The sequence below is a fragment of the Erpetoichthys calabaricus genome, chromosome 5 (genome assembly GCF_900747795.2).
Source record: "Erpetoichthys calabaricus chromosome 5, fErpCal1.3, whole genome shotgun sequence".
In the NCBI taxonomy this organism is placed as follows: Eukaryota; Metazoa; Chordata; class Cladistia; order Polypteriformes; family Polypteridae; genus Erpetoichthys; species Erpetoichthys calabaricus.
The window spans coordinates 2026961-2046673 of NC_041398.2; the positions used below are offsets into that span (position 1 = coordinate 2026961).

A 19713-nucleotide genomic window follows, 5' to 3' on the forward strand; every position below is an offset into this window, starting at 1 on the left:
TTCATTAATTCACACTTTTGGACTCACCCTTGACACACAGCTGATGAGTGTGTTTGGTTTGTAAAGACTCTTATCGTCTATAAATGATAACCTAAATTAGTGTCAAAGTCTTATAAAGCCCCTCTACATTGGTCTGTCATGTGACGGCTCTCTTTTTAGTCTCCTGTCCTCCTCGACTGTCCCTTCCCAGTTTCTGATTGGACAGCATTGGCTGTCAGCTGACGTCACTAAATGACTTCTTCATTATCAGGGTTAAGAACGGCTGTCTGCACTCAGCCCAGGCGACAGCCATCAGATGACATCCCAGAGACGGTACAAGTTCATTGCTACTCAGATAAGGCCTCATCTCCAAAGCTCTGAAACATAAATATTGCCCTCGTTGTCAATGGCAACTCCTGGTAGTTGGCACTGCCCTGTGGATTTGATTTGATTTTGACATTTTCAGTGTTTTCTCCACTATTCTTTTATACTTATTAGCTACTTTCAACTGGAGTTCTTTAAAGCATTCAGAAGATTTTTCTGCAATAGTTTTCATTGAGGAGCCAATGGAAAGGTTATTTGTCATTTCTGGGACAGGCTTGACTCCAATATGACATTGTGTGTGTCTCAGAAATCGTCTTCTTCCTTTACCACCTTCAGAACAGGTGTACTGCTTCTCTCCAGTATGGATCATTCTGTGGCACCCAAGTGCGATTTGACGCGACAATCATTTGCCCCACTCTGGCCAGCAATAAGGTTTCTCTCCAGGGTGAATTCTCATGTGATCTTTAAGAGTAGTGCTGTCTGAGAATAGTCTGCTACAGTCAGAACAGAGTTGTTTTTTACCAGAATTAATTATAATTGTGAACTATTATAGGAGAATCACACTCCACATTCGGTGCAACTGTAAGGCTTCTCTCCAATATAACTTCTCCTATGATTATACAGAGAATTGAGGCGTCAGAATTGCTTGCCACATTCCAAGCAATGGTGAGGTTTCTCTCCGGTGTGAAGTCTGATGTGACTCTGTAGGGTGCTTTGTTGTGACAGCTGCTTATCACATGGAGGCCAACAATAAGGTTTCTCACAAGTGTGAGTTCAGATGTGGGACTGAAGTGCGCTTAAATCTAAGATTTGTTTCCCCCATTCAGAGGAGCAAAAATATTTTTCTCCAGTATGGATTTTGGTGTGTATATTAAGACTTTTCTTGCTTGCATAACATTTACCACAATCTGAACAGCAATGAGGTTTTTCTCCTGTGTGGATTCTTCTGTGTATCTGAAGATTGCTTTTCCTTGAGAACGACTTACCACATTCTGGACAGCAATGAGGTTGTTCTCCTGTGTGGATTCTTCTGTGTATCTGAAGATTGCTTTTCTTTAAGAACGACTTATCACACTCTGAACAACAATGAGGTTTTTCTCCGGTGTGGATTCTTCTGTGCGTCTGAAGATTGTATAGATGTGAGAACGACTTACCACATTCTGAACAGCAATGAGGTTTCACTCCTATGTGGATTCTTCTGTGCTTTAGAAGATAGCTTCTCCTTGAGAACAACTTACCACATTCTGGACAGCAATGTGATTTTTCTCCAGTATGGATTCTTCTGTGTCTCTGAAGATAGCTTTTACATGAGAACGACTTACCACATTCTGAACAGCAGTGAGGTTTTTCTCCTGTGTGGATTCTTCTGTGGTTCTGAAGATTGCTTCTCCTAGAGAACGACTTACCACATTCATGACAACAATATGTTTTTTCTCCTGTGTGAATCCTCATATGCTCATTAAGATCACTTTTGTGTGTGAATTGTTTGCCACATTCCAAACATTTTATTCCAGTACGAATTTGGATTTCTTTCTCCACTTGCTGTCGATCAGTTTTGATGTCTTCTGTCTGTGTTACTCCAGTAGCAGGGAGAGAACTGCAGTGCAAAAAGGCTGCTGTCAGGTTCTCCGATCCCAATGCAGATTTCATTATACCATTCTTATTGTATTGAAGAGAGGGCTGACCAAATGAAGGTGGAGAGAAGCTGACATTCGTCTGTAAATCTGAAAGAACACAAACATTTTAACTATTGTTTTGTCCCTGACACCTTTATCCAAGGTGACTCACAACATTTGAGACACAATTGGTTACATTTCTCTTATTTTTCCAACTGGAGCTCAGGCTGGTCATGTGACTTGCTCATGGTCACATGGTGTCAATAGCTGAATTTGTACCTGCAACTTCAGGGTTTGATTTCCAAACTCCTAAGCACTACCTGCCTTTTAAAATAAATGAAACAGTACAAGTAAAGTGGTGGCACACTGGTTGAAGTTCCTTCCTCACACTGAGGTGCCATTTATGGTCTGGCCACTCCGTGTGTGGTCTTAACATGTTCTGCTGCTCTGTTCAATTTCTCCACCTTTCTCTCGTATGTGAAAGACAGGCCTGATCTGATCAATCGATCACAAATCAAAATCAGCCAACTTTCACTCCAAATGACTTGACCGATGATCAGCAAATTAGCTGATCTTAACATTTGATCTTGAATGATAAAAGGCATGCAAGACAAAGTTCCAACATTAGCAAAATACAGAAACACATCCTCATCAGTCTAACAGTTTTATTGCCTTCCTACAAGAGATAACAAATTTATAAAAATATATATACAAAAAGAAGTCAGTGATGGAGGATTCTCTGCTAACACTATCAACAATACAAACCTTATTCAGCTTCAGAGAAGTCACCACAAAAGGGACTGGTGTGAAGAACGAGCTGTTCAAAGGCTGAGGTGACCATCAAGCTTAGTCTAGCTCAGTCACCTACTCTCACTCGACCTCCAATAATGGTAGCACTTAGAACCTTATAATACTGACAGCAAGAACACCAAAGACTTACTGTGACAGCAAAAACAGTGGAATTCATAAGGCTAGACAAACAGCAGCTTTCAGTTCTGGAGATGTCACCTTCTAGATCATTTAGATCCATGATTCCATCTGCCAATGAGTGTTTGTTGACTGATTTATTTGTATAATTAAATTACCAGGCATTAGCTATTTTGACTAAAATCCCTTTTATTAGCCTTTCAGTGAATGTGTAGGTAGATGGGAGGAAAGGGATACAGAGTTTTACTGAGGTGGTACATAAATATAAATCATTATCAAGTGGACGTAGCGATCCTTATACGAGTGGGGACAGCGAGGGTCTGTTCAGTACGGCAGCACACGTCGCGGATGACAGGAGGACCAGACTGTCCTCAGAAAACATTTCATCCGATTAGAACTGTGGAGTATGATTAAGACAGGCCTTTTGTTGTGCTCAGCTTGTTTTTGTTCCATTATGTGTGCATTATGGGTAAATGTTCTTTGTGTATGCTGTATGTAGTAGCACTTTATTATGGAATGTGAAGTTTATGCATGGCTAAAAATACCTCTTTTCTTCTTAATAATAAATGTATTATGGATATCACCAGACCCTAATGGAATGGATGATCAATATCAGCTCTAAAGACTCCGATCAGAGTCTTTCTACCCAATTATGTGTCTGAATTTGGGTTTTCTCTTCTTAATTGTAATGTATGTGATGATATTTACATCCGCTAGAGCCTAATTTGGACTAAAAATAAACATACAAATATATCCGCTTGTGTTAGTGGGGGTACAGTCGTTAGCACAGCTGCTTTATTGTTCAGGTGTCTTGGGGTCAAATCCTGCCCACAGTTGTTCAACATAGGGGCTCTGAATGGCGTTTCTGGTTATTCTGGTTCTTCCCCTCATCCCCAAAAACATGCAGGTGAAGTGGAGTGGAGACTCCAAATTGACCCGATGGGACTGTGAGAGACGGAAGGGCCCAAGATCATCTCCAAGTGAAGACTTCACACCACTGCCGACTTGTCCAGGCCATGCTGCCCCAGCAAGTTCAGGCTGAGAGCAGAACACAAGATGCTGAAAGAAGACCCTGAGACCCCCTGAATCTCATCATGGCTCACACAGGTAGCTCTTGTCACTGTTAATGTCAAAGTGCATGAGATTACAATTAGAAAGATGAGGCACATATTAGGTGGGCACTGGCTTGAGCAAATTCACTCTTATTTATTGCACAGGGGTGAAGATTTTATTCTTATGTCCTTATTTCTTTTTCTGGACATTTCTTCCTTAACTGCCACATAATTTAAGAAATATACACGTGTTTAACAAAATATGACTTTTGATATTCTCATTGAACGTAATGCGCTGTTGGCCTAACATACGTCACAGCTTCAGTCAAAGCTTCATGATGTTCAAGTCATGTGCTCAACACTTTAGATTTTTCCTTATTCACCCAAGTTTTTCTAATTTATCATTTATTAGGTAACCTATTGTTTGTTATCATGCACCTGAGCAGGTGGTCTTTATCCAAGTTCATTTAACTGTGGTTTCCACTCTCATTATAATCTTCTAAAAAATCAAAGCACCCACCGTTAGAATTTATAAATGCTCTCTTTCTTTTATATTTAATCACATTACTCACTTATTCCAACACTCCCAGGTGACTCTTCTCCTTCTCTCCCATTTCCCTCAGTGATTTTCTCTTCAGACTCTGATAACTCTGATTTCAGCTCTGCAGAATTCTCCTGTGTAGCCAGTTGTCCCATATTGGTGGACCAGGGCTGTAAACTGGATGGAGATTCTTCACAGGCCTCTTGTTTGAAAATATCCTCCGTTTCATGCTTTTGAAGTTCAAGACCAACGGAGAAATCTTTCAAATCCTCAGCTTTAATGGCAGCAGTCACCCTCTTGCACTCCTCCTCCTCTTTAAAAACTGAAATTCTTTCTTCGTGATCCTCCAGCTTCACACACACATCCTCTGGTGTGAGCCGCTCACAGTCTTCTTCATTAATGTCCACTGTTCTTTCATCCACACCATCATCTTTGACAGAGGCCATGCTCTGTGGGAAACTCTTCTCTCTCTTTAAGTGTCTGCCCTTCTCTTCTCAGATTTCCTTCTCACATGGACAGCCCTGAGCTGGAGGCCATTAGACACCTCAGTGTATGGCCATGTGAAATGGGAAAGCCCTGTGAAAATAAAAGTGGGAGAATTAACTTCATAAAGTCAGTAAAAATAATGAGCAGACTTCAGGGTCAAAGTGCCCTCCATGAAGTTTAGTTCATAGACACATTTTTCTTGATTTCCTCCTCTGCCTCACAGTTTAAAATTACAAATCCAACAATTCAGATGTGATCAAAGTGCACTGCAGACCTTCATTTAAGGGGATTGTCATACATTTCAGTGCCACCATGTAGACATGACAACACTTTATCTACATGGCACCATCATGTTTGGACACAGCAATGGCAGGTCTATTAAAGCCGTCATATTTAGGGCTTTGTTGGATATCCTCGCTGGACTTGAACTGCACATCAGGAGCTTCATTCTGTTAAGTTGTTATATTCCATATCTTATATATGTGCTCCTATTAGTGGGATTACAGGACTTCATCTCGACTGTGAGTAGGACATTCAGGGTTTGAGGAGAGTGGGTTTGTAGGAGGTTACTCGTGACGGGTGTGTTTTATGGGAGAGAAGAACAAAAAGTGTGTGGCTAACATCAAAGGTGTTGTGTTGTTATTTAAGTTTAACATTCGTAGTCGAGGATGGCTGATAATGATAGAATCCTGCCTGTATTTGACACGAGAAAGGCATACGAGAGCTGAAAAATGAAGATTTAATATGGATACGGGATACTGAGCTTAGAAATAAACACGCACTTGGGGTTGGACTGTCGCTTACAGGGACAGCATTGAGATGTCACTTTGAGCAGAAGACCTGAACTAAGATGAAGGTGCGACTATTCTGATAGAAAGGCTTGATGTTGTGTTTAAAGGAGAAAAAGGATCACATCAATGAGGATATTCAGATTTTAGAGTTAAAAGGGCGAGTGCAGTTTCTATGGTGGATTAGATCATCGATTTGGAGCAGAGATATTCCTGATGGGTAATTCAACGTCAAATCATCACACATTTGGACCTCACCATCACAGATTTAAAAAATAAAAAAAATTTTCTGGAAATGTTCATGACATAATAAGGTAGTGTTAGTAAAGAGAAATTGGCCAATTTAAAACATATATGTTGTTGCTATTCAAGTTTAAATATTATAAGCACTCATAACATGTTCATTTCTCCATTTTGATGATAGCATAGTATTTTCCCAAACAACAAAGCTTTAAAATGACATGAGAACCATTTGTTTTCACTTATATTTAGGTAGAAATAGTCAGTCCAAGTCCTAACACAGCACAGAGTTCAAACTTTGTGATCTTAAATATCCTTATCATTGTTGATCCAAGACACAAGCAATTTCAGGTCCATTGGTCACTCAAATGACCAAATCAGCAGGCCAAGTCTCATTAAAATCTGTGACGATGAGGTCCATAATTGTGATGACGTGACATGGAGTGACCTGCATGTGTAGATATAACATGGCTGTCCCTGATGCTGTGTGAGCCTTTAAGCTGTTGGACATGGAGTGTTTAGATACAAACCAAAGGCAGCTGGCATTAACAGCAGGGATGGCTCTTAGTTTACCTTCAATGGAATTGGCGCTAATGAGAATTTTTGTAGTAAAGTCAGGTCTGGTGACAATGGACATTATTGTCACACTATAAACTGATAATCATCCACCTACTGAGGATAAAAGTGTAGGAAAACTGGAGGCTCAGTAAATGAAGAAAAGGAGATCACAGTTAAGACAGGTGGAGAACTTTCACAGTTTATAAGTGGCTGGATGAAGATGGAATGACAGAATTAACACAGAAAAATGGATTTTAGATTTAAAAACGGAAATGTGTGGAATTTAGAAACTGAATGGGTGATTGTTACAAATCTTCTCAATATATTAAAATGATTGAATACTCTGTAGTTCTAACAGTCAGATACTATTTTGTAGTTTGTTGTGTTTCAAGCAAACGCAACTCTTTGTATTAATTCAGTCGTGCGTTTATCCGTTTGTGTGCGTCTTTCCTGTATGTTTTCTCGTTAAAGACACGTGAATTAGCTAGGTCCATCAGACAGAAAGTTCAATCTGTATTATAGACAGATACCCCAAAGGTCCAACAAACTAAGAAACACAAGTTAAACTGCAAAACTGACGGCAAAAAAATATCCCAGTGACTTCTCAGTTTTGCCAGCACACCATAGACTGGACACGAGAAGATACTTGCAATGACCGTGACAAATCTAAAACCCATCTCAAGAACAAGGAGAAATAAAGATCAATAGGCGATCGTCATCAGGTAAGAGCAGAGGAGACAACAAAATCATCACATGCAAGATGCCAGTCTGTGGAGGATTTTGTGGCCTTGTGTGTGGAGTCGGACATAACACTCGAAAAAATGATGAAGATGCGTCCTTTTATTAAGTATTGTAAACAGGGATGCACGCTGCCAGGAACTGAGAGCAGTCTTCATCAAACTCATTGGCCCGTGTCTGTGAACAACATATGGAGGACGTTCTTCAAAAGACTCGTGGCAAGAAAATTAATGTTGTAGTTGATGAAAGCACAGACAGCCGAGTGCACCGCATTCTCAACACAGTGATAGGCGAGTGAACATTCAGCTCAGGGCTGGCACAAGTGTGTGTGCAGGTTGTGCGCCACACCAGGGCGCTAAACTAAAGGGGGCACCAAAAGGTGACAGAAAAAAGCCCACAACAAATAAAATGTATTAACTTTTCATATGAGGCTTTTTCCTGTTGTCCACATTATTACGAGAACCACGCAAAAATATGGAGCATCAATGTTGTAGCAAAGATTTTCTGAATTAGCCGGTTTACTAAAATCAATGCAATGACAACACAAATGTTACTGTATGCTGGTGTTTGTTTCTGGGGTATTTAAAGGGGTTTCCCAGCAGATATAGTTTTGTGATAATATTGGCTGACTCCATGGGTGGCGTAAAGAAAGAAAGATCAAGGGGCACCTCTCAGAGCCAGAGAGCCACCATATTGTATTGGAACCCTTTCTTGGAAATGGAATAATTAACCGTCAGTGATGCGGCAAAAATTTCACTTGAAACATTTCATTTTTTTAGTATCGTTCAATACGTTTATAATTTATTTTCTTTAAATAAAATGTTCCAGCATTTCGTAGACAAATATTTAACTGTTAAAAAACCATTGCCCAACATAAGATGGGAAAGCAAAATCAACGCAATTAGACCCTTAAAATTACAAACAAAAGAAATATATCTTGTTTTAAAAGAAACTTAAAATGATACAACAAAAGATATGGATACAAGATTTCAGGCCAACACATTCAATTCAAAAGTTAACTCATTTTAAATGTATTTGTTCACTTTTCGTGTGGCACGATATTTTGAGTAAAATTAATGCTGTTAGAAAAATGTTACAAAGTCCTGATTTTAACTTAAATAAAACTCTTGAATTTTTTAAAAAGCTTAAACATTACTTGAATGATTTCAGGACAGACTAATCATTTGAAGCGATAATAAAACGTGCATCACAAATTACAGAAGAAACAGACTTTGAACCAACATTTTAGGATAATGTAAGACAGCGTAGAACATAGAAGTTTAGATTAAGAATCGAAAGACGAATGCGCTAGAGATGCAAAATTAACTCTTAAAACTTTTTTTTTTTATTAATAATTGATTCGGCCATAATGTCGATAATATAACAATTTCAACTTTTAGAAGTATAATCATACATTTAAAGTTATATCGCAAGTAAGTTTGTTGTAGATTTGCATCTAAAATAAGAGATGATATAGATGGTCAATCTGTTTTCGAAGAATTAAAATCTTTATAATGTTTTCTTGACATTTTATATAGGCAGATCTTATTGAATGAGATGTATTTATTGTAAATCATGTAGCGAAATAAATAATATTTAACCGGTATTTAACAGTCTTTGACATACAACAACAACATTTATTTATATAGCACATTTTCATACAAAAAGTAGCTCAAAGTGCAAAGTGCAAGTGAAAACTGTTATTAGTGAACGGCCTGGTTGTTAACGGGTTTCCTTTTGAAAGTTAACAATGACTTTCCCAATCGCCCCTAATTTCCAAAGCCCTGCACTCGCAGTAAATGCCGTCCCCCTTATTTGTGAACATTCTCAGCCCCCCATGACTGACCCCCTGCTCACCACTTTAAACAATGAGGACAGGCAGTTGAGCTCCAGCCCATAATAGTCGAGTCGCGGCTCTGCAGCTTTCACATTTTGTATTTTGATGGCTTCATGTGGTCCGACACAAACAGCCCGATTGGCTTGAGTCCTGATCTTCATTTAACACGGCCATCTCTCGTAAGCTAAAGTTAGAGGTGGGTAGAGTAGCCAAAAATTGTACTCAAGTAAGAGTAGCGTTACTTTAAATTAATATTACTCAAGTCGAAGTAAAAAGGAGTCATCCAAAAAAATTACTCAAGAAAGACTAAAAAAGTATTTGGTGAAAAGACTAAAAAAAGTCTCCCCGTTACAGTGAAACCGCACAAGCATCTTTCCTGATAAGAAAACACCAAAAAATGAAATAAATTTAAATTATTTCTAATGGGTCTCAGTATGAGACAGACTGCTAGAAATGAAACCTGAACGCGCCCTGTAAAGTTACATCGCTCGACGCCACTTTAACAAAATTTGCCGATGGCGGCTTTAGAGGAAAAAGGAAAAAAAAAACACAAAGAACACGCAGAGCTCGAGAAAAATCAGAAATGAACGACGGGGACGTGCGGGAGCGAGCGGCTGAACAAGCGCGTGCCCGACGGAGAGCACAGTTCGGAGCATGCGCGAAATCAAAAGGCGAAATGGCGCGGAAAAGTGCACGAGCGCGAAGAGCGCAGATGCAATCCCGAGTTAATATTACATTTCACGGGACACCAACTGCAAAATAAATTAACGTAGTACCAGCTAAGAAGTGCGCGACCCCCGTCATTCACAATAAACTCGTGAAGGTGCGATTTGCTGTGCCGCATCAAAAACGTAGCGCTCAATCCCCAGCACTTAAAAGCGAACCAAGCGGCTTCAGGCACCGCCTCAAATTTATACCCGTTTAGCATATCATGGTCTTCCTCAATACTGCCATTCCCACCTGCACGCGATCCACACGTTCGACTTTGTCTTACCTTCTACACCTTTGCTTGATCTTGTGGCCGTGAAGAAGTCTGAGCACGAGGGTCTCTTAAGAGCAAATAGAGAGTAACTGCTGCACGCGTTAGATATATACTACGTCATACACAGAACGCCCACAACACTGGGACACGCCCAGAAAGTCTCTGACGGAACGCCCACACCATGACGATACACCCACAACACCAGGACACGCCCACTGCAAGGATGAACTGCGCGCTTATTGTAAGGCAGAGTCACTGAAGCGACGGCCAATCTAAGAATGACAGCAATTGATGTTACGTGGGACAAGCAGAAATGTCTTTCAGTCTCAGACTTGTGCTATCTAACCATTTAAAATTAACATAACTAGTTTCTAAGCACCTTGCCAAAAAAAAGTTATTGTATCAAAAAGCCGCTGAATAAGATTTATTTTTTCCTCAAGTGTCACATTATAATGAAAGTAAAAAGGCATATTTTTATTCCCGTGTTTCAAACATACATTATGGCAACAGTAATGTTAAGAGACACCGTTACCTTCTTACTGTACACTCAAATACGTGGACGTTATAGCTGGAAATTTCCAGTTAACAAACTAATCATGTGGGACATATCATTATTACGACTGGTGTGGCTGGCCGTCTGCTCGTCTCGTTAATCTTTGTTTTAACTTCGTTTTAACTTATTAGTTTATCTCAGTGGCCACTGTCCTATGATCGTGATTCTCTACTTAACATATTTTCTTACATGCTTTCCTCTCAGTTTTCATCTTCTGATGGGATATTATGTGAACCTCCACCTTTGTTTTATTCATCTCCTGACTTCTTCACCTGGATGCAATTGGGATGATTTTTGGGAAAGGCCTGAATTTTTCAGAAGAGATGGTCTTCATACTAACTGGAGGGGATCTTAAAATATGGCAGCAAAACTGCCTGGTTGACTGATTAGAGCTCCATCCAGGCCGCAGTCATGTGATCTTAAATCACAGGCTGTTGTTTATCCCACCTGTTACTTTCCTGAAGCTGTTACCCATAATCCCTGTTGTGGGGCATCCAGTAAATTTAGTCTTGATGCAAACCTTAAATTACTTGATAACCAAAAAATAAGGTGTATAATTAGACCAAGGGATAAAACCAGACCCTCCACCAGGGGCATCTGTAATAGAAATTTACTACAAATTAAAACAACAAATATATCAGCAGTTCAGAAAGAAGCCTGCAGTTTTAAATGCTGCTTATTGAACATTCGCTCTCTTGGCACTAAAGCTGTTTTGGTAAATGATATTATATTAAGTACAAAATCTGATCTGTGTCTTCTCACTGAAACCTGGCTTAGTAAATGTGACGTAGTACTGATGGGGGATTTTAATGTACACATTGATGTGGAAACTGACACTTTTAGCAAATGTTTTACTTATTTGTTAAATTCACTAGGATTTTGTCAGAATGTCAAAGGTCCAACTCATAATCATAACCACACATTAGATTTAATTATAACTTACAAAGCTGAAATTCAAAATTTAATTATTACTCCATTAAATGAAGTTATTTCTGATCACTACTTAATTACATTTGATTTAGTCCTGCCCTTGCCAACACACTCCCAGATTAAAACAAAGAGTGCGACATCTAGATTGTAATTCTGGTTCAAAATTTATAGATACTTTGAGTAAGTCGAGTGTAATTGTAGAAAACCATTTAGATGAGCTAACATCACATTATAATGTGACCTTGAGAGATGCTCTGGACACAGTGGCTCCCCTTAAAACAAAAGTGATCAAAGCACATAGAAACTCTCCCTGGTTTAATGAAAACACTCGAGCTCTTAAATTAGAGTGTCGAAAACTGGAGCACAGATGGAGAACAACAAAGCTACAGGTCTTTCAAATTGCATGGACAGAGAGTGTTAATAAATATAAAAAAGCCCTCTTTAAAGCTCGGTCTGAATACTATTCTACATTAATAGATAGCAATAATAAAAATCCTCGGGTACAGTTTAGAACAGTGGCTAAATTAACAAATGGAAATTCAGATCAACAGTGCAAAATACCAACAGACATTAGCAGTACAGACTTTATGAACTTCTTCAATGAGAAAATTAAAAATATAAGATCCCAGATCTCTGCATCACACTACAAACCAAATACTAGCTTAGCAGACCCTGTCTCACATTGCACTCAGCACTTTAGTAATTTTAATCCTGTAACTGAGCAGGAAGTCTTAACTTTAATTTCTAAAATGAAGTCCACTACTTGTTCCCTGATCCAGTGCCAACAAAACTAGTAAAAAGTGCAATGGATGTTCTTGCAGCGCCTATCCTAAACATTATCAGTAGTTCATTATTGCATGGCACAGTACCAGATGCACTAAAAGTGTCAGTCATTAAACCATTACTTAAAAAGTCAGACCTTGACCCACACATACTTAATAATTATAGGCCTATTTCAAATTTACCATTTCTCTCTAAAATAGTAGAAAAAGTAGTCGCCAATCAGCTTCAGACACACCTTACACATTACAATTTATTTGAGAAACTCCAGTCTGGTTTCCACACTGGTTATAGTGCCAATGTCAGTCTAGTGTCACTCAATTAAAGCATATGTGCAATCTGCATATTAAAATGGGACAGAAATGTATGGCTCTAAGGGTTGTTCCTAATATTATTTTAAACTTTTTCATCAAGGTAAGGCTCATCAGTGTGTCATGTTCACGTTTAAAATGACTGGCAGAGGCAGATTGATCAGGAGCTTTGTCAATGACAAACTTGGGCCTGTGCAATATATTGATACTGACCACTGACCCAGGTTCCTTGATGCCAGCATAGAAAGTGTGGTAGCTAAACAATCTATGGACACTCTACTTTGCAGAAATAAAAAGCTTTTCAGTCTGTCGATGACACATTTCCAGCCTCATTCAGAGTCGTTAGGCCAGAAACTTTTAAACTGTGTCATTTGCCAGAGTGAGTCCCTCAAGCCTGTATCTCTGCTGATTCACTGAGGACTGTTTGTGTTCAGTTACACTGTTGTTATTATTTATGCATGCATGGATGTGTGAGACTTTTGCCTTCTAAATGTGTTGATAAGCAGCAAACAGCAAGCAGCCTACTATCACATCCCCCCATCGGCGCGCAGTTTTCTCAGCACAAGTCTGTTTACCTGCGTGTCAGTGGCTTGGAGTTGTATAGAGTGAGAAGTCAAGCAAAATGACACGTTTTATAAATACTATATCGTTATTTGGAACACTTGCATTTCATGTGTGTTCCATATCTACATAGACCTGTGTACACACATCGTTAAAAAAGAAATGTTTTTCATGTTTTAGTCATAATTGACAAAATGTAGACATGAAGTTTATAATGTGTGAATCCTGAAGTCCAAATATCAAAGAAACACTTTCACAAAAGGTACAAATATAACAGAACAAATAAAGGCTCTTACATACAAAGGACGGTGCATATGCCCAAAACATTAACATTTATATGTTACTTATATAAAAGCCAGATCTAATGTTATTTACCTTGAGTTATTTACTTACATGACGACGGTTCTACATTGGATCAAGAATGTATTTCTGCCATTGCTGTACTTTGTATACTGTATGTACATGGGAATGTTATTTACCTATTTACCTTTATTTATTTACTTACTTCCTACAGCGTAAAGTCACGAGTGCAGAGCTTCCCATGTACATATACAAAGTACAGAGATGGAAAAAGTGCATTCTTGATTCGATGTAGAACAGTCATCATGATCTGAGTTTACCTCTGTGAAAACAGCAGTGTCAAATGCGGGGTGGGGGGGAAGGGGGGTTTTGAGTTGGGATCGTGAACGTGGCTGAGAAAATAACAGAATAAAAAAAAACACAGCTAACATTTACAAATATCATAAATTACACCGGCTGTTACAGACTGGAATCAAATGTATGTTTTTATTCTAAAATAGTAAGAATACGTGCGGCTCACTTTTCAAAATGGACTCGTCTGGGATCAAACCCATGAAGTTTAGAGTACGAGTCAAGAGCTGATACCGTTGCACCACCACTGCGCTCCTAGCAAATGCGTGTTAATATCGCACTCTAACGTGGGTTGTTTTTCTGCAGTTATATTTTTGAATAAAAGCACATTTGTTCTGTTATATTTGTACCTTTTGTGAAACTGTTTCTTTTATATTTGGACTTCAGGATTCACACATTATAAACTTCATGTCTACATTTTGTCAATTATGACTAAAACATGAAAAACTTTTCTTTTTTAATGATGTGTGTACACAGGTCTATATAGACACGGAACACACATGAAATGTAAGTGTTCCAAATAACGATATAGTATTTATAAAAGGTGTCATTTTGCTTGACTTCTCACTCTATACAACTCCAAGCTACTGACACGCAGGTAAACAGACTTGAGCTGAGAAAACTGCACGCTGGTGGGGTGATGTGATAGCAGGCTGCTTGCTGTTTGCTGCTTATCAACACATTTAGAAGACAAAAGACGCTGACGGAGAGGTGTGAAACGTTTTAAGGTGTGACAGATCTATGAGTGTTTTCGTAGGCTCTGGTAATTCTAGTGTTAATGGCACCCAGGAAAGTGTGTGATACTTACGTGGGGTTATGTGTTACAGGTGAGACAATGGCCAGTCGTTAATGTCTATGAGCTTATCTCAAGCCTCGGTGGCTGATGTTTCTTTAGCAAAGACTAAGAGAGTTAATAAACTTTACAAAAATAAATGAATTAACTCCTCCAAGTTTTTTTGGGTAGAAAAACACAAGATTGAAATTGAAAAAAGATTTAAACTGCAAAACAAGTTTCCTTTTTAAAGACAATAGGGGAACGTGTCAAGTAAAGTGCTACCAACTATAGCATAAATTATTTTCCTGACAAATTTTTGTTTCCCCAAAAATCTACAAATGTTTGACCCAGTTGTCTAGTGGGTATAAGGTTACATAGCTGATGTGTCTATACTTTTGTGTGCCAAATTGACAATTTATAGAATATATAATGTAAACATGACAGTATGTATGTAATAACAGTTAAGGCTGATATTATTATTAAAATTTTACTACTGATGATTTCATAGATATCAAGCCCTGAGGCTGTAGGTTCAAATCCCACTACTGTCCCTGTGTCAGCCTGATTAAGTCACTTGCCCTGCAGCATGTGCTAAAATCGCATAACTGAAAGAACTACAACCAAATGTGTCATGGATGTTGTAAGTCACTAAGGGTAAAGGCATCAGCAGAATAAGGAAGTGTATACTTGAGGCAATGCACATGTGCCCTGCATGTTAAAATAGTACCAACATATATGACTCTCAGGATTACTCAGCCATATATCCAAACACTATGCACATATTTGGTTCTCTGTACACCAAGGAAAGATTTATCAAATTGTGATTTTTTTACATTTAAAATGAATGGCAGATCAGCTGATTCAATTTTCATATACAAAAAAATCAGGTCAGAAAAAAATCAGAAAAAAGCCTTTAAAAGCACAAACCGCATATCAAAATTTACAGGAGAATGTTCTGATTCCATTGCTCATTCAGCCATTGCTGTGAAGCCTTGAGTTTAAGAGATAATAATAATAATAATAATTCATTACATTTATATAGCGCTTTTCTCAATACTCAAAGCGCTATCCACACAGGGAGGAACCAGGAAGCGAACCCACAATCTTCCACAGTCTCCTTACTACAAAGCAGTAGCACTACCACTGCGCCACCTGTGAGGCTAAAAGCTGTGCTCATGTGTATATGTAAGTGAATGTGTAAAATATGAAAAAAGCCTTTAAAGGCACAAAATGCATATCAAAATTTACAGGAAAATTTTCTGATTCCTTTGACAATTCAGCCTTTGTAGAGGAATCTTTTCATTTAAAATACACTGAACGCAAGTATCTTTTTTAAGGGATGCACGTTGTGTCAAGTACAGTTCTACCAATTATTAAAAAAAAAATTGTAGCTAATTTTTTATTGACCTAAAATGTCTGCTCGACTGATCTTCTCATCTTCAGAAACGAGAAAGAGGTGAGAAGATCCCCAGTGCACTCGTCGGCAGCTCCAAAGGCTGTGATCCTAAAATGAAACAAACAGGGGGTGAGTGTGCAGAGTTCATTCATTAAAGTGTTTGCCACAATAGAGTCAAACAAACAAGTAAATTATTAGCACAACACTCGAAAAGAACAAAGCAACAGCAGCGGCAGCAGCTTAATGTGGATGAGAATTCCTTCAGAACGCTGCTGTGGTCCTTCACCTCCTGACTCAGCAGCCCAGTTGGAGTTTAGCCCACAGGTGATGTGCCCCTCGACTCGCCCTGATGTCTGCTTATGCAAGATGGCAAACCTTTTGGGGGTATTAAAATCAGGATAGTAAGTACAGATAATCAATTTGGTATTGCTTGACTGCTTTATGTTGAAGCCTATACCACCAGGATAGTCTTTTGAGTGAAACTTTGGAAATACGTAATCAGCTACTTGATGGATAGATAACTCGTTCACCCCATACCCCAATCAGATGACTGGTTGAGGTCCGCAGCAGCCTTGAATTGTACATTAGAGTTTCCTCTACCTGTGTCTATTTGTGTCTATTTTAGTGTAATCAGCCTACTTTGGTTTTCATGGTGATAATGTGCAACAGCAGCCACACAGTAGGAACGAACAAGAACACGTAAGGTAATATCTGAACTGGGTTTATTCTTCTTGCTTGACTCAGAATGAGAAAGTGGCTGGGCGACTGGGTGCAGGTTACTATATGCCACAATGGCAAAGTCATCAGACAATAACAGCCTCTGGTGGGCAGTGATGGGATCCACAGTCAGTGCAGCAGGCACTGGAGAGATGTCCTGGCACAGGGACTTCCAGATCGTGTACTGCTGGGGGCCCATGTACTTGGGTGTGGGGAAGTCTGCATAGGTGACATTTGGTTTATGGATTTTGCCTTTTACCCTTTTCGAAGTCAAGGCTACACCTTCAAGAAAACCATGCTTGTCAGTCTCTCCTAGTTTTTCTTGAAGTATCTGGATGTCTACTGTGTTTTAATTTGTATATATCAAGCCAATGTGCAGTAATGGATGGACACATTTAATTGATGAAAAAAAGACTAAATATGCAGAAATTGCATATCAAAATGTTCATCAGGATCTCCTGAGTGCATTTATCTCTGAGGAACTGCAGTGGAACCTTTAGGTTTGGAGAAAATTGCAAAAACGTAGTGTTCCAATTCGTAAATGTAAAGCCAATGAGCACTACAACAACAACATTTATTGATATACTGTAGCACATTCTCGTACAAAAAGTAGCTCAAAGTGCTCAATGTCCACTAATGGGTGGACATAACAAAATGATGAAAAAAAGCACTAAATATGCACAAATTGTATATCAAAATGTGGGTTCCGGGGGGAGTATGGTTGAAAAGCTGAAACTTAAAGGAAATGACAGAAGAGCACCACCAGGTGTGGAGCCTGTGGCTTTATTTGACTCAACACAGGAAACCTCACCCGGCTATGACATGGAGAGGACTGACAGATCGATCGCTCTTTATCGATTCTGTGGGTGGTGGTGCATGGCCGCTGCCAGCATGTGCTCCAATCGGATAACTAAAAGAACTACAACCAAATGTGTCATGGATGTTGTAAGTCACTAAGGGTAAAGGCATCAGCAGAATAAGTAAGTGTATACTTGAGGCAATGCACATGTGCCCTCCATGTTAAAATAGTACCAACATATATGACTCTCAGGATTACTCAGCCATATATCCAAACACTATGCACATATTTGGTTCTCTTTACACCAAGGAACAATTTATCAAAGTGTGATTTTTGCCTTTAAAATGAATGGCAGATCAACTGACTCAATTTTCATATACAAACAAATCAGGTTTGTAAAGGCCACAGACCTTGAACTTTAGTGAAACTAAGGAAAGTGAGGGCTCTAAATAATCTTCAGACCCTCCTATGTATAGTACAGTATGTTATTAATGTTCAGGTTGTACATCACACACACCAAGCACATTTATACTTTTATTATTTTGAATTTGAGGAGTTTGGAAATCAAACCCTGAAGTTGATACCATGTGACCTCGAGTAAGTCACATGACCTGCCTGTGCTCCAGTTGGAAGAACAAGAGGAATGTAACCAATTGTGTCTCAAATGTTGTCAGTCACCATGTAATAAAGGTGTCAGGGAAAAAACAATAGTTAAAATGTTTGTGTTCTTTCAGATTTACAGAAGAATGGCAGCTTCTCTCCACCTTCATTTGGTCAGCACTCTCTTCAGTACAAAGACAAAGGTATGAAGCAATCAGCAAGAGGATCAGAGGACCTGACAGCAGCCTTTGGGCAGTGCAGTTCTCTCCCTGCTACTCTGTAACACAGACAGAAGCCATCAAAACTGATCAACACCAAGTGGAGAAAGAAATCCAAATACATTCTGGAAAAATATGTTTGGAATGTGGCAAACAATTCACATATAAAAGTGATCTTAAGGAGCATATGAAGATTCACAATGGAGAAAAAACATATTGTTGTCATGAATGTGGTAAGTCGTTGTCTAGGAGAAGCCAACTTCAGAGTCACAGAAGAATCCACACAGGAGAAAAAACTCATTGCTGTCCAGAATGTGATTAGATAGATAGATAGATAGATAGATAGATAGATAGATAGATAGATAGATAGATAGATAGATAGATAGATAGATAGATAGATAGATAGATAGATAGATAGATAGATAGATAGATAGATAGATAGATAGATAGATAGATACTTTATTAATCCCAAGGGGAAATTCACATTCTCCAGCAGCACCTTACTGATACAAAAAACAATATTAAATTAAAGATTGATAATAATGCAGGTAAAAACAGACAATGACTTTGAATAATGTTAACGTTTACCCCCCAGGTGGAATTGAAGAGTCGCATAGTTTGGGGGAGGAACGATCTCCTCAGTCTGTCAGTGGAGCAGGACGGTGACAGCAGTCTGTCGCTGAAGCTGCTCCTCTGTCTGGAGATGATCCTGTTTAGTGGATGCAGTGGATTCTCCATGATTGACAGGAGTCTGTTCAGCGCCCATCGCTCTGCCACAGATGTTAAACTGTCCAGCTCCATGCCAACAATAGAGCCTGCCTTCCTCACCAGTTTGTCCAGGCGTGAGGCATCTTTCTTCTTAAAGCTGCCTCCCCAGCACACCACCGCGTAGAAGAGGGCACTCGCTACAACCGTCTGATAGAGTCGTTCTCACATCTATGGAGTCTTCAGACGCACAGAAGAATCCACACAGGAGAAAAACCTCATTGCTGTTCAGAATGTGGTAAGGTGTTCTCAAGGAGAAGCTATCATCAGATACACAGTATAAACCACAAAGGAGAAAAATCTTATTGTTGGCCAGAATTTGGCAAATAATATTCTGACAAGCTCAGTTTTCAAAGGCACACAGAAATTCATACTGGAGAGAAGCCATACTGCTGTTTTCAATGTGGAAAAAGGTTTTTCAACAGTAGGTGTTTTCGAGTACACACACAAACTCACACTGAAGAGAAAATGCAGTATGTCTGTTCTGAATGTGGCAAATGTTATGCAAACAAGTAATGTCTTTATATACACACCAAAATCCATACTGGAGAAAAATATTTTTGCTGTTTTGAATGGGGGAAACAATTCT

General features: G+C 39.0%; 4 protein-coding genes and 1 long non-coding RNA gene across 11 annotated transcripts in view; 2 read left to right on the top strand and 3 right to left on the bottom strand.

Moving 5' to 3' along the window:
- The window catches only part of LOC114652542 (tripartite motif-containing protein 16-like), a 225766-nt gene extending 215606 nt beyond the window's left edge, over positions 1 to 10160 (bottom strand). The window contains exons 1-2 of the mRNA XM_051927834.1: positions 10081 to 10160; positions 4733 to 5015 (exon numbers count right to left, since the gene is read on the bottom strand). Of these exons, the coding sequence (XP_051783794.1) occupies positions 4733 to 4885 (153 nt within the window). The 5' untranslated portion in view covers positions 4886 to 5015; positions 10081 to 10160. The remainder of the gene's footprint in view (positions 1 to 4732; positions 5016 to 10080) is intronic.
- LOC114652431 (gastrula zinc finger protein XlCGF57.1-like) overlaps positions 1 to 19713 on the bottom strand; it is a 596652-nt gene that overhangs the window by 331385 nt on the left and 245554 nt on the right. The gene's annotated exons all lie outside the window — the stretch shown is intronic.
- LOC114652436 (tripartite motif-containing protein 16-like) overlaps positions 1 to 19713 on the top strand; it is a 274064-nt gene that overhangs the window by 162084 nt on the left and 92267 nt on the right. The gene's annotated exons all lie outside the window — the stretch shown is intronic.
- Positions 1 to 19713, bottom strand: part of LOC114652506 (zinc finger protein 568-like) — a 186687-nt gene that overhangs the window by 134582 nt on the left and 32392 nt on the right. The window lies entirely within an intron of this gene.
- The window catches only part of LOC127527876 (uncharacterized), a 32838-nt gene that overhangs the window by 10486 nt on the left and 2639 nt on the right, over positions 1 to 19713 (top strand). The window lies entirely within an intron of this gene.